This window comes from Perna viridis, chromosome 10 (genome assembly GCF_037379345.1).
Source record: "Perna viridis isolate PV_CMFRI_1.1 ecotype Kerala chromosome 10, ASM3737934v1, whole genome shotgun sequence".
In the NCBI taxonomy this organism is placed as follows: domain Eukaryota; kingdom Metazoa; phylum Mollusca; class Bivalvia; order Mytilida; family Mytilidae; genus Perna; species Perna viridis.
Window position 1 is genome coordinate 37548212 of NC_142454.1, and position 16311 is coordinate 37564522.

The 16311-nt window shown below is 32.3% G+C and overlaps 1 protein-coding gene across 1 annotated transcript; it reads left to right on the forward strand.

Moving 5' to 3' along the window:
• Window positions 1-1065: 1065 nt before the first annotated feature.
• LOC148605661 (transmembrane protein 33-like) lies at window positions 1066-14579 on the forward strand. The gene is made up of 8 exons (XM_088548985.1): window positions 1066-1192; window positions 3669-3755; window positions 4579-4673; window positions 6139-6323; window positions 6841-6908; window positions 7255-7388; window positions 10540-10623; window positions 10967-14579. Exons 2-8 carry the CDS (start codon window positions 3687-3689, stop codon window positions 11094-11096), a joined length of 765 nt encoding a protein of 254 aa, XP_088405111.1. The 5' UTR covers window positions 1066-1192; window positions 3669-3686; the 3' UTR covers window positions 11097-14579.
• Window positions 14580-16311: the final 1732 nt, after the last annotated feature.

Consider the following 16311-nt stretch of genomic DNA (forward strand, 5'->3'; position numbering starts at 1 on the left):
CGAGTTCATGATGATTATAAACCTCTGTAGTGATGACTTCAGTCTTATAGCAACACATCCTTGTTCCAGAACCTTAACTGTAAGAATTCTAGCGCGATACAAACTCCATACGCAGGTGCTGAAGGGATGTTGCCACAGATGAAAGGAAAGTTGACAATACGGAATGAAAAGTCATCGCGTTTGTCGTATAATTTGGTCAATACTTTTCCTTTACCATCGATCTCTAAGTGAAAGTCAATACATGAGGCTGACTTTGCAGTGTCTGTAGTATCCTTTATCTCAAGTTCTTTGGGGGTAGGTGCGATGTATAAAATCCACGAAACTAGGATTGTCTAATGGTAATACGTAACCTACCGGTATATATAGCGGAAACCCAGATTAAAGGATCTAGATAAACGATGTTCCTTCCTATGGATCAGATCAGTTATAAAGTCAGCCTCATAAGAGTGAAAGAATGGGTCAGCAAATGGAGGAGCACAATTTGTTCCCATTGGAATGTCGACCGTTTGTTGAAAAACGCATCCACCACGGTATGTATGATTTGGAATTTGAAAACTAATCAAAATGATTTTTAAAGTTGACTTTAAAAGCACGTTGATAAATATTTTGGATTTATTAAAATAGTTATGACAGAAATTAAAACAAATCCAAACTTTAAACAGCAGATTTATTCGGTTATCTTCGATACATGGTATTGCCGCATACATCCTAAAAGTGTACACATTTGGTATATGGCAATACCATGTATCGAAAATAACCGAATAAATCTGCTGTCTAAAGTTTGGATTTGTTTTAATTTCTGTTTTAACCATTTTAATTAATCCAAAATATTTATCAGCGTGCTTTTAAAGTCAACTTTAAAAATCACTTTGATTAGCTTTCAAATTAAAAAATACTGCGGCAACTCCTGTATCAAGATAAAATTTAAAAAGAAATACCCCATTCACTGTTTAAACATATTTTAAATATGAATGGCATCTGTTGGGTCACCGATTCAAATTCGTACAGCACCGAAATCTGCGCACACCGCTTTGCTAAATCGAACACATGAGCCTGTAAAGGGGAGATAACCTGATTAACTCTTCATACGTGAGGTTCGAAATTTCTAGAGGCTAGAAAACCGAATCATCATTTCAAATCAGAAGATCCTTCCCGTTAGAAATTTGCTTAGAACGTTAATTTTATATATCAGGTAGCTTTTGTGATGATGTTCAGGAAAAAATATACACAATTGCCTCGGTCGATCAAATTTCGGTCTGATTGTTCTAGTCCACAATACTATTACTAGCATGCCATTACTATAGTCGGCGTCACATAAATAACATACTGTTAAAATTTGAATAAAAATATTTTCTACGACTTTATTGACACCTACCGTCGTTTAAATTGTCTTAAATGACTTGCTCATTCGTTTAGCCAAACGGCTTCTCCCTAAACATTGAATCGTTAAATTCCGGTCAGAATTTAATTCTAGGTGCCAATATTTACATTGTAAAAAGTCGGCCATGTTTACAGTGATCGGGTTGCTAGGAGATGTTGTTTACGTTTAAATGGTTTGTCCAAAAACCGAAGAACCCAGAATGCACTTTGGCGTTATTTCGGATATCTCGGATTTATTTTACGCGTACAACGTATAATACCGAGAAGTTGATCAAGCAGACGATTGTCACCGGAGTTCGATGGGAACTTACGAACTCCGTTTGTAAACAAATCGTCCCATAAAAACCAACATGGCGGATATTAGTATGGGATTTTCCCGTAAGGATTTGTTACGCATGATTTAAGCTAATAAGCGACTTGTTTTTGAGAAGCTGTTTGGCTAAACGAATGAGCAAGTCATTTAAGACAATTTAAACGACGGTAGGTGTCAATAAAGTCGTAGAAAATATTTTTATTCAAATTTTAACAGTATGTTATTTATGTGACGCCAAGTATAGTGTGACAATGGCTAGGGGCGGCCCCTAGTACAGTAGTAGGGCCTTGGCTGGGTTCAGATCGACACACTATTTGTCCTATCTCATAATCATCATTACAATTTAGTTATTAAAGGAAATAATGAAATTAGACCCTTCAAAATGCTGTATTCTTCCATTATTGAATCCATGCATCCGTGTAAACGGCATACCCCGTTCTTGGCAAGAGAGATCTGCCAAAAAAGTTAAGTCACCATGTAAACCAAGCATTGGGAAGTGTGGAGAATTCTTAATCCCTTTTCCAAACATCTGGGCATGTCAAGATTTAGGATGTGTAGCAAGGTGACACTTCAAATGATTATATGCCTTTGGTCAAGGAGTTAAATATAGGAATTGCATCTCATAAATTATTGCAATATCTCCTGTGGTGAGATTTCAGTATACTAGCCATAGCTATTTGCCGCCTCTATACAGTCAAAATTAGGTCATATAAAACATTGATATCACAAAAGCAGAGGAAGCTACAGCTATAAACATTCTTATATACACCGTCAGACCATTTTTATCAATTTACAACAAATTTTATTAGGATCATTTGGGTTTTGAAGAATGAGTTGGAACTTTATTTTGGAGGGAATGCCTTTCTCGAGAGCGTGACTCCAGCCGCCATTTTTTTAAATCAACAGTTGGTCAAATAAAAACGTTGATATCACGCAAGAATGGGAGGCTACAGCTACAAAATTTCTTATATACACCCTCGGACCATTTATGATCAATTTGAAATCAATTTTATGATGATAGATCGGGTTTTGAAGAAGGAGTTTAAATTTTAAATGAGGAGGGTAACCACCCTTGAAGGCGGAGCTACACATTCAGGAGTCAAAACAAAGGCTTGTATAAACGTTGATATCACAAATGCAGGGAAAGCAACAAATATAAAACTCCTTGTATATACCCTCATACTATTTCTGATCAATTTTTAACAAATTTTATGACGGATGATTTTGGTTTGAAAAAAGAGTTGAATTTTTATTGAGGAAGGAAGTACGCCTTTGAAAGTGGGATCAGGTTGAAAATTTGTTAAGAGATTAAGGTCTCAAACATTGAGGTATTGATCAAAACAAAACATTGAAAAAGTCTGTAGGCAACTTGTGGTGGGATATTTTAATTTGTTTTTCAAACCATATGGGTCAGAATACCTACATTTCTTGTGATGAAATGTTGAAGCGATGGAAATCGTTCGCCATTAACTGGGCACGTTCAGTATCAACATAATGCATCATTGGTAATCTCGCTGTATATCGCTCCATGCAACATATTTGTTATCGTACTATGTAAAATTGTGTTAGATTTCTATCCTTGCTATATATAAATCCTTGCTTTGGTTAACTTATATAAAAGTTGAGACCCAAAAAGCTAATTCAAAATCTGAATAGCATATATGTGAACCTACCATAGGGAGGTCATTTCTACCGGAATGAGAACCTTTCTACAGTTCCTACATTTTCTACAGCCCTGCCAAAAAAAGCCAGTCTTGGGTTAGCAGGCAGGCTACTATTTTTAACTCTGGTTCAAGGTCAAATTAAGCTGCATCATGCAAAGCATTTTATTAAAAAATGAACAAATCCATATACAATGTAAAGCTGTAGCTTGTCGTTGAAAGGAAGCAAGTGCATCATTACATGTACATGTACATACAATTTTTATTATTAAAACATCTTGTAACTTGTATGCATTGTATGGTATCCATTTTAGTTTTTGAAGGTAAAAACAATGGCAGATAATGGAAATACTGAAACCAATGGTGAAACAAGTCAGCCAGCTGGCAGTGGGTCAGTTCTGGTAAGTATCCATGCAGCAAATTAAATGTGTGGTTATTTTTTTTCTCTTTACTGACCAACTTATTTTCTTATATGTACCAGCCAAATTTCTGTTTTTTTTTCTGCAATCATACTTTGACTTAACAGAGTTCTCCCCATAAATTTGAAATACTGGTAGTACACCTCACTTGGCTTTGCCTATAATTTTATAGTACAGTGCTCATACATTGTAGTGCATCTAACAGTAATGAAGTGCTAAAATTTTAAGTGGTCTATAGGGTATGTAAGTCTCATTACGTGACTCTGTGGTTTCATGAGAATAGGTACTAATCTACCTTTCATATGCATGGAAACTCTGAAATTTAGAGAGCACTGAATTCAGTTAAGAGTAAAACATTATTTTTGTGTGAAATACAGACCAAAAAATGACAAATATATATATTTCTACATGATAAAAGTGTTAAGAAAAATCAATGAATAGAAGATTTTGTATTGTAATGCAGTGTTTCCAAATCCTTGAATGAAACAATAAAATGCACATAGGTTTTTGCTTTTCAATATGTTCTACATAAAAAAATTCCTGGAAGGAAAATGAAACTAGAACAAGACTTACAACTATATACTAGAACAGCAGTGTCTTTTGGAGAACAAGGTTTTCATTTTACTCATTTTAAAGTAAATTTATACATGAAGTAAATTATGATAATTTACATGAAAGCATACATACATTAGGGGAATGTACAGGTCACAGATTCAATTTTTAACACTATCAAGGTATGCCAAACTTTATTAAGTTAAATCAGGTTAGTCTTACAAAGCATTAGGTTTCTACATTTACATTTCAGACCTTCATGATGTCCAGGAAGATTGAGTCAGCACTTTGGGCTACCAGAATTTTTACTTTAGTGTGTACATTTTTGTTCTTCTTTCCTATAATTGGGTGAGTACACCAAGTTGTGAAAAATACTCGTAAACTACATGTACTTCAAACTATTCATTCTTTACAACACTTACAACCTCCATATGAAGTTGCAAGGTATTATGTAATAACCCCCAAAGGTTGGGTGTCCAACCACCTGTCCATTTACAATAGTTATCAGATGATAACTTCGGAAGATGTTGAAGAATCTTTCTCAAACTTTGTACTTTATAAAGTTATTGAGTACCATCATGGCCATTTTAAATTGTTTTTACCCCACCTCTTACACTTTTTTGCAAGGTGGCAGGTTATTATTTAATGACCCATTCTATTTGATGCCCTATTTTTCCTATTTTTCACATTTCCTATTACATATTTGTTATATTTTTGTGGAAAAAAAATTTAGTACTTCTGAATTAAAACTGCAAAAGAGGCATAAAACATCAATATCAACTTAACTCAATCTAACATAAGGCAAGTAAATAAATGATAGTGATTGCCCAGGCAGTTAGTAGGAAACCAGTATTTATTATGCAAAATACATGTAACGATGGTGAAATAAGTGTAATCGGAACAGCCCCAATTTTCATACACCAAAAAAAAAAAAAAACATAAAGAAAAACTGTAGAATTAGATCCAGTATTACCTATTCAGAGAAACTTATTTTTAAAGATCCTGCCAGCTAGGGAAAACCAAAAATAAACAGAGAAAGCCAGATCTAAGTACAAATGTACATAAATAATTCTGTCAAAAGACTACATCAGATATGTAATGGAAATAGAAATGTGGAAACCTGTGTCCAAACCCTGTGCTTGAATAATGGTCTCAAGAGAAATACTTAAGACTATTGTTTTTTTTTTAACAGTACATGTTATCTGTATAATACATGTCAAAATACAAAACAATCTTATAGTGAAAAGCAAACATAAATCATTAAAATTTTTACTCAACAACACTTTTAGCGGGATCATGTGACACAGTGTACTTACTAATCGAGCGCACCTTTAATACAAATGTTTTCCGCTATTCTTTGAAACATGGAAAAATTAAATAAGTTTGAATACATCTGAAACCACGAAAAAAAGTAATGGTTAAAGATTCGACAAGTTCAACTACTTATATGATATTATAGTTGGATCAGACAGATTCTTCCACCTAGTGCATACAAGATTTTTCTCCTGCATAATGAGAAAGCCTGAGTAGTTCTGACTTTGTTGAAGCGTAATCAAGGGAACCAAGATTCTAGTGGAAATCAAAAGACTGTTTAGTGTAATCCAGGTATAAAGACCTGACATGGAAAACAGACAAACACAACAAAGAACATGAAGTGACTAAAATAGTACATACAAAGTAACAACTCAGACTCCACTAAAAACTGGGAGCATGGACCAAGTGTGCCATTAAACTAATTGATCATTTGATCTTACTGACTCAGTACTGCAATACTTTGATTAGGAACAAATTATTTAAGTTGATGACATTTCAGTGGTAGTCCTTATGGATTCTATCAGCGTGCTTTGATCAGCAGTGCAGCTACCAGTGCCCTAAGATTACATCAGAGGTTGCCCAACTTTCAGCTGAATCGGCAGTTCCTGTCTATGTTATTGGCTGAAGATAGTTGTCATTATCTCATATACTCATTAGTTTTCATGAACAGTTACCCACTTACAAGTATCCTTTAATGTAGAAACTAAGGTAGCACTCCAGCTAAAAATCATGCAAAATATGATTGATGGTTTAAAGGCGTACATATTTTGATTTTTGATATTTTGTTTCAAATGTTATATTAAACAGGTATTAGTATGTGGATTTTCATATTATCCTTGATTTTAGTAGATATAAATGATATATAATGTCTTGGAAGATTTCAAAATTAAGGGATATAACTCTTTAGTTGTCACTGAAATACAATAAAAACTGTTGGATTTATGATGTGAATTATCACCTAAGACCAGACATATTGGATCAAATAATTATTTATTTCATCATATAAACCCATAAGCAAAATAAAAAAGTGTAGTCTTTTTTTGGATGTATCACATATTACATGATTTGCATAATTCTTACAAAGACTGCTAATTAGAAACAGTTTCCCTGTCTGGTCTTTATCCTTGGAATATATTGTGCATTTTTAATCACTGGCTTAGAAAGGTAGAAATAACTGTTATAAACCTTAACTTATAACCAGTGTCATTGATACCGATATTCCTCTACGCTTTGTTGCATGCCTGTAATTTTACCATACAGATTCTAAATGTAAGTATTTAGCACAGACATAACAGAGTTGAATATAAAAACAAACTTTAGGAAAATATATATTTTTATAGTATATGAACTTCAAATAATTTGCAAAATTTTTTTAAATTCTGTGGTCGATTTCACAAAAAGAGGTAAGTGTATGATTGGAGTGATAAGAATCTTAAATCTCTGTTAGTTTTTACATAATTTATTGTATTGAAATCCTTTAACCAAAGAATATTTGAATTACAAAATTGTCATCATCATTTTTGCTTGAAATCCATTGTTATGGTATTGCTCCTCAGTGTTGCAATCCATTTATTCCTCAGCTAAACTGTATGAGAATGGTCATTATTATTTTAAGGTGATGGGTCCCCAATCATTACAGTTTGTAAGGAATATGATAGCCAAATTACAGGGCCAACAGACCAGTATACTACGGTTTATAGCCTGCACTGAAATATTCATAATGCCCGCTGTGTTCTTGATGACATTCACGTAAGTTTTATTCTATCTACTTATATGTTTTTGAGTGGTGTCATGAACATGTGCCTGTATTTTGCCTTCATAAATAACTTTAAGAAAAAGTTTTCTTTAATTCTTTTTTTTGTGTTATGTGACAAAGTCATTTTTTTCTAAACTGATTAAAATTTATTAAAAACATGTATTGATAATAAATGAAAATTAAAAGTTTAATTTTCATTCTGTACTAGAAATTAAAGTTTGAGTATTTAAGCTTAGTTCAAGTTCATGTAATGTGGAAAAAGAGTTATATTACCAAATCAGTATTTTTATCATTTTTAAGGAGGTAGACCTAGGGTAACAGACATAACTCTTGAAATCAATGATATGTTTGTATCAAATGCAATTTCACCAAAGCCTTTCAAGCTTTCCTCTGAAACAGAGTGAAATCAGTCCATTGATGTAAAGGTGTAATACCACTATTTCAGAAACCAGTCGCTTGAACATACAAGAAAGTAGTTCGTAATGACACGAAGTAGTCCCAATATTGCACCCTATCATTCTCCTTGTTTTGTAGAGGTATACAAACTTGGTGTCATCTGAAAGCTAAATGAATAAGCAATACTCTAAAAACATTTTCTTTATTCAGTGTAGGGTAAAACAATTCTGAACAAAAACTCTAGGCCCCTTGACCTTTGATATGGCTATATTTCAAAACGAAAGTAGTGATTTCTGTACCTGTCTACTTTCACTTTACCATTCTTTCTCAGAAGGCACATAAGGTATGTTGTTATTTTTATGAGAGTTAAGGTAAAGGGTGACCATCATAATGATACACCTCTAGCACCATCAGTACTAATGTAAAAAATATTTTGATGCTTATAAAAAGCTGAATTTATCATAGAAAGTAATGGAGACCAGAAATAGTGGTATGACACCTATTAAGGAATATGGCAAAAAAATAAAAGTAGTCGATTTTCATCTTTTTGGGGAAAGTTTAAGTGTTTGACACCTAAGGAATACTAAACAGACCATTCTCGTCTTCTTGTCTTCTTTTTTTAGTTAATAGTCTCATAATATGCAAGTTTGTTGAAATTTCATAAATTTTTGGTCATATTTCAAATTTTGAGGTATTTTTCTCAAGTTTAAGTTTTAAAGTGTCATTTTCTGCCTAAAATCTCTTTGCAGGCTGGCAATATATAGATTTATTAGTCATAGTGTATGCTAAGTCCTGGTGAGCTAAACAATTTTGTTTGCATAATGTTTTAGAGTGCAATTTGACAGCCAGTACCTTCTTATATGAAATTGAAGTTTTTTGTCCCAATTTTTGGTAGTTAGGACTTAACTTTGTAATAATCCTTTGTAATAGTAAAATGTTACTTAAAATGCAGATCTAGGAATGCATGTAATAAAATGTCAAATTTTCAGTTTTAGTTGGTGTATAAGTCAATTTTTCAAATTTTACCTTTAATTTTTGTCTCGTCGCTGGTATAGATTTCCCTTTTGTCATGTATTCAGGCTATCTCTTAGCAAATAGTGCTGTAAAGTACATGTTGAGTGTTAAAGTTAACCAAAATGACCATTTTGATGGAGATACTGCTTAAAATATTGAAAATTTGCTGTCATGGAAAGAATGCAGTGAAAGTCTGTACACTGTGAAAACTGTGAAATTTGATATTTTTGTCAGATTTCTAATGTAAAACACCATTAAAGCATCCTTATATATCATTTTATTTACACATTTCATGCCATATAAGCCAAATACCAAAAGATTTACCCTCCAGCACCCATAATTCTGATTTTTGTATTTTGGTCAAAAAAGGGAGGAGGGCATGCTAATTTTGGGACAGATTTCTTAGTTTTACATTTATCTGGTATTAATTTTGCTATCTTTGCATATAATTAATTGAGTTGCTTTTTTATAGCTGAACCCATATTTAAGAGTGAAACACAATACACTTGCCTATTAGAGATAAAAAATTGAAATGAAGTTTCAGTTCCAATTTCCCATGGAGTTTGTATAGGGTATGGGCGCATGTTTTTTTTCCTGCAGAGTGACCCAATACGCCAAAACATACCCTTTCTATATACCATTGTGATCATAATGCTCTATTCTAACAAATAAAACAAGAAAAACAGAAGACTTGAACATTTATTTCCGTAATATGATGAATATATGGTCTCACTAACCACTTCTAACGTTTCCATTACTTTACATGTTAAAAAAGTCATTTTCAAAGTTTCACTGTGAATTCCCAGGACACATGACATCTTAAAGTTGCATACCATTGCAAAGCTTGGAAAATAAGGCTTTCAAAATCATTATGCTAATGGTACGATGATTGTAGAAATTCTTTACAAAATTTACTTGAATAAATAATACTGAAAATCCACATTTTTACCTGTTCTGCTAACTGACAGCATGGAGGCAAATTACTCATTCATGTAAACAATATTCATACACTTTTGTAGTTAATTACATGTATGATTATAAAGTACACATTCTCAGCTTTATTTTGACTACTTTTAATCATAATACACACAAATAATGCACTTACAATGCATGTCTAGGTTCAGTGTGTTTTTGGTACTACATAGAGGTGGGGTGGGGGTGGCCATTTGACCCAGAAGTGGTTAGTGAGACCTATACATTCCAATGATTTGAAAGAGTTGTGTCCCTTACCTTAGGTCTACCTCCTTAAATTACTTAAACTGCATATATCATAAATTGTGTTAGGAAAACAGTTCAAAATAGAAAAAAAGTTGTTATGGCAAAATTAAATATTCACAGTATTGCAGTAAATGTCTTCAGGCAATAATAAACACACACAAATCATTCAAGCAAGTAGAAGTATTCCTCTTTATACAGACATATGGTATACATTATTCAGGGATTGGGGAATTAAAATACGCAGATATAAAATTACTAATTTTTTCAATAAAATATGAAATTTTCAACCTAAAAAATACCTATAAGGTATATTGTCACTAGTGTAAACTACAACTTTTTAGAAGAATTTTGGAGAAAGGTAGTAGTAGAAATTTGGCACAAATCAATATGTGATTTTTTTATATAGATTATACTTGACAAAATCTTTTGACTTACATAAATGATTTACCAAATTTTAAAAAAATTAGCATTTATTTTTGATTTAACATTAGTTCAATTCTTTTATTGTATTTTCAGTGGGAAATGCTCAATATTCTTACCAGTGATCTACTACAGATTCTTATTACTCAGATACTCATCTAGGAGAAATCCCTATTGCAGGTAAAGTCATGAATGGGGAGATAATGCACTTTTGATATTGTAAAACTGAGTTGTCTAACTTTGTCCTTTGCAGGTGCATTTTCATAGGTCTTGCAAATTATGAATTTTAGGGCCAGTCATTGCAGATTTGAAAATCACTCAGTACTAAGATTATTTTTAATTTCTATTTTTGGAAAAGGTAAACTTGCAACAACAACAAAAACAGTCCTTTCTTTGCAATTTTAATTTAAGTGGCTTTTAATTTTCTATTGTGCGTCAAGCTACAAACATTTCTTTTTTCAATCAAAATTATATGAGCATTTATATGATAAAGTCATTAATGTTGAGATGTTTTTCATTTCAGAACATTATTCTATGAGCTAAGACTTACAGTAGAATATCTCTGTAACAAGCCACAGTGTCCTGCTGTTGTTCGTAACATTTTCACCAAAGCCATTGCATTTATCTCTAGACTGGCACCAACTGTAGCATGAGTATACTTCCTATTGTGGAGGTACTGAAATAGTTTGGGAAGTAAGACTGGTTACCTGTATGGATTTGAATGAACAAGGGTTCAGTGATCAGGGATGTTTGATGTAAATAAATGTGTTTATCCAAGAAAGATGTGGGAGAAAGTTTAAACATTAATTGTGATACTTTTTAATGTCGTGTATTCTGTCATTGTTCAAAAGTTTCTGTGCTTTTCTTGTGTGTCTTAATATTTTTTCCTGTCAATTTTTCACTACTGGTGCACATATATTATTGGAGTGATATGAATACTACCAGACCTATATTTTACAATGTTTTTCCCTTTTCTAGTTCTTGACAGTAAATCTGAAATCCTGGAAAATTAAAAGTTACTGTGAAAGTACTTTTATTTGTGGGTATCAGTTTTTGTGGTGTAGGGAAAAACCTTTAGTTCGTAGATTGTTAAATTTGTTGATTTGACAAACCCATTATACAAATGAATCGGAAATTTCCTTTTCATGGAACCAAATTTTGTGGTTTTTCAAACCCACCAAAAGCCATGAAAATTGGGCCCTCACGAACAGTGATGCTTTCACACATTTAAACCTGGTTAAATTGTTGATATTCTTTCATCATAGTTTGATCAGGAGTTATAGTCCTTTGATCAGGAGTTTTGGTCATTCAATTCAGTTTTGTTCAGGATCAACCTTCTCTAGTTATCATTTAAATAATTTCATGTACATTTGTACTATATATATTTTCATATTATATGTTCATGATGTACACCTAAGTCTTGCTTTTAAAAGCATCTTAAGTATTTCATTGGATCTCAAAATGTTTTTTTAGAACAAATGCTTGGTAACTTTTAATGATATACATTCAAATGTTAATATTTGTATTGAAAACTAATTTTAAAATCCAGTTAAGATGTACATTTTGTAGCAGTTGCCATTTTTATGGGGTATGAAGCAACTCGTGTATCCATTTTTTGTTTCAATAATTGTAAATCATCCATATTTGCATTTATTATTTATATAAAAAAATGCATTTAGATACAGATTTTTAATGCATTCTTTTCAGTAGGATCTTACGTTTTTTCTGAATATGAATTGTACTGAAGCCATACAATTTTTTTTTCAAGTTTTTCAAATTTTCCAGAAAAAAAATGATACAAAATAGTGATAACAGTATATCATTTTTCTTCATAAAGCAGATAAATTTATGCTGTAGTATGGACAATTTCTTTTAATGCAGGATGTACTTCCAATCGAAACTGCTCTGTCTTTCTTTTTTCTCATAGAAAAGCCTTTTACTCAATAGTAAATACATCCAGAAGTTTTTTCTTACAATTATACCGTATATTACTGAACTGGTTCTGTTTTTGACACTTTCTTATATATATGCTCCTTTATTTGTGCCAGAATTAATGTCGTCATAACAGTTTGTGGTTTGGAGTGATGTAAGACTTCATTGTTTGTAACACCTAGAGGATAGAACTATCATGCTTCATGTTTCTAGAAAAGCAGAGGATGCTTACCCTACCAGTGCACCTGGTTCGTGCTCCCAGTTTTTAGTGGAGTCCAAGTTGCTCATTTGCTTTTGTTACTTTGAATGTATAATTTTAGTTACTGTATGTTCTTTGTTGTGTATGTTTGTTTTCCATGTCTGGTCTTTGTCCTGGATTACATTCTTTTGATTACTCTTTCATGGATTGGTTAATTTGTACAAAGGTGAGCATAGTCCTACATAACAGGTTATTTTATACATTTGATAAAAATGGCCAAAAATTTCTATAGACTGCTGTTGTCATAACATTATATATAAAATTAATATTGTGGAGATACTTTAATTCGTTGGTACCAATTTTTGTGAATCAGGAAAGAAACACAAGTTTGTAGGTTCTTGAATTCATGGTTTTGAACTTTACAGTATACACATTAATTGGAATCTCTTATTCATTGGTAACCAAATTCCGTGGTTTGGTCTTAAAACAATGAAAATAAGCATCCCACGAATAATAGTACTTTCATATTATGAAACTTAATTCCCTTTTTAGTGTAATGTTTGTCTTGATTGAATCAAGCTTTCTGTTGTTGTCCAGAATTTCCTATTTATTGGGTCATTGTTGCGAGAGGGTGTTGATGGAAGACTTGGGCAGTGGGTGGCACATGCCAAATTTTGTTTTAAAAAAGATTTCATCCATTAGAGGTAATAAACACATGTAATGTTTGTTCGCCATTTACTAAAACAGTAAGAGTAAAATAAATTGCATACAAAGCATTAGACATTTTAGCATAAAGGGAAATAACTCTTTGATCTACTCTTAATTTAGTTGATTTGTAAGGGAACTTTAAACATGTATCCTGAGTCATCCATTTTCAATACAGAAAAAAATCCCTGATTTTTCTGTCATCATATACATCTAACAATACATTGGGACAAAAAAAAATGGAGGGATGAAACTTACCCTGTGCCACCCATACCACTGGATCTACCTGGTGTTTGAATGAACAGTCTCTCGGAAAGATGGCCTACTGTTGTTCAGTGTTTCCGTTTTTATGGGTCTGAGTTACAGAAGTTCAAAAATCACATGGTTTATCGTATGATTTTTATTTTATTTTTTTTTTATTTTTCCATCTGTTTCCATTTTTCTTTTTACCTAACATTTTTCAAGAATAGACCATCTCATTAAAACTTAAAAATATTAGTCATCTCAGAAGCAGAAATGGATATGTATGTGAAATAATAAGGTAATAGTTTATAATTGAATTTTATATAATGTACATGACTGAAAGAAAATAGATGGAGAAAATGTATAATTTTGAGTTGTCTATCATCTCTCTGCTAATTATTGCCTTTGATTGTGTTCCAACAATGGTTTACTTTTCCAAAATCTCAAGAAAGATACTGAGCAACTAAAAAAAAAACATACCACTTTTTCCTGTTTTCCAGTTGTCACTTGTACTTTTTTTCACAATTTCAAATCTTTTGTTATATTCTAAGCACATGTTGCATCATTTTTTTGGCATAATGATAATGCTGGCATTTTTTAATGTCAATTTCTCAGACCTCAAAACTGAAAATTTGGTAAATCTTCATTTTTGCAAAATTTGAGTTATTGATGTCATATTTTCAGTTCATTGCAGTTATTATGCATTTGAATTGTATATTCCAAATAAATAAACGTAAGTGGTGTGTTTCTTTTATTGTTAAGTATAAATAGAATTTTTTTTTTAATTTGACCAGCCAGGCTCAAGGCAGCATTTTTTTTTTATAGAAAAAGATATTAGGTTTATCTAATTATCCCAGCACACATTGTAAACACAATATGTTTTTAAAAAAACCCTTTGATGTATTTATGTTAAATATACTTTCACATATGTAGTCTAGAAATGTTTTTGAATGAAAATGAAAGTAGAGACCTTTTGTTGACAGAGATGTCTTTGTACTTTCTTAACACCAGGCTTTCCCTGTATTTTACGAAATAAACAGAAACAATAACCACCAAACTTCAACTCTTAATTATTTGGCAGGTAAAGAGAAAGGGTTTTCAAGCGACTGGTCATTTTTTGCTTTAGAAAAGAACAAAATCAACAATTTTTTTCAACTAAGAGGTTCCAACCTCTAAATTCACTACTGAAATCTGCATTAGATTTGTACAGGGAATGTTTCTCGTAGAACTGATTCTAAAAAACTGGAAACAAAAAATATTTGGTGATTTTCATTTGTTAGGATTCGAAAGGCTGTACATTTCAGTATATTTGGATTGAAAAATTGATTCTTGTAAAAAAAAAAGAATCTTGGAAAGTGGCACATTCTGAAAGTTCTAATGTCCTTTTACTGTCATGATGTACAGGGGCAGTGGCGGTCCCAGAGGGTGGATGCAGGGGGTTGGCAATTTTTTTTTTTTTTTTGGAAAATTTGTCATTTTCATGTGTAAAGTCGACAAAAAATGGTGAATAATGTTCTAGCACCCCCTTTTTCTGAGGAACCTCGGCTGGCACCCCTCCTTTACACAGTGTCTCTTTCCCTGAGGGGGCATGACATGGTTTTATCTTGTGTACAGTTGCCTCGGGAAGTTAATTGATTAACTTGTTAAAATATGGTATGTTGTGTTACAAGTGATAATGTTACCCAAGTTTTTTTCCATTCATCTATCTATACATCTTGCAACTGCACCTAAACCACTTGATTGATTTTGATGAAATTTTTGCAGATTATGAGGAAGGATAATGATTGTAAGATCCCTTCGATGGGGGAGTAGTCTAACCTTCGAAGTTTTTTTGCATTTCACGTCTGGCACAACTGCTTCTAAACCTCTGTGTCTTTTGATGAACTTGGCGGGAAAGTTAGACATCATATGTAGATGTGCATGAAGGAGCTAATGTCGTATTTTCTCAGTGATATTGTCCACCTTAAGGGTTTTGGAAATTCATGTATTATAAGCACAACTCCTCCAAACTTGTGAATGGATTGTGATGAAATTTCGTAAAAGGTTAGGCATCATATTAGATATGCAAGATAATTATCGTTTATCCCGGCTCTGCTTGGGATGAATAGTTGAACTTAAGGCTCTTACGTTATTACAGTTTAAATGAAAAGGTATTTTAGCATTGACACTGAAGAAAATTTCAAACCACCAAATATTGAACATAGTCAAAATAAGCAATTTATTCATTATTTATACTTCCTGTTCGTATATGATCATGTGATCACTGTATATACACTGCACGTGCTATGATAACGAACGCTCATCTTCATTCTGCGAAAAAAATATAAAAAGTAGTCTTTAAAAATGTCATCATCATAACATCCGATAGAAACTATCCGATTCTTATCTTTTAATGGAGTGTTGTCTTTTTTTTTACTTTCTAATTATACAGGAAAACTATTACATTTCAAAAACCTTTACGCAAAGACCGCAAAATATTAATAAATCATCGTAATTCCATATTATTGCTAACAGGCATAAGCCACCAACATCCTTTTTCATTGCTCAAACCAACATGCCTTTAAGATTTCGCTTAAATATGGAATTATTGTATTGTTCTAAATTTGTGCTCTTTTTGCATGAGCGATCAAATTGAAAATGAAGATTGTAGCGTAATTAACCATTTTTTCTTTGTCTTGCTATATCATTTGGTATTTTACTAAAACTAAATGATACCGTGCACAAACGTGTATCCTATAATGTCCGATATTATGATTGGTATATTTGCCGTCTGTGCATCCGTTCGTTCG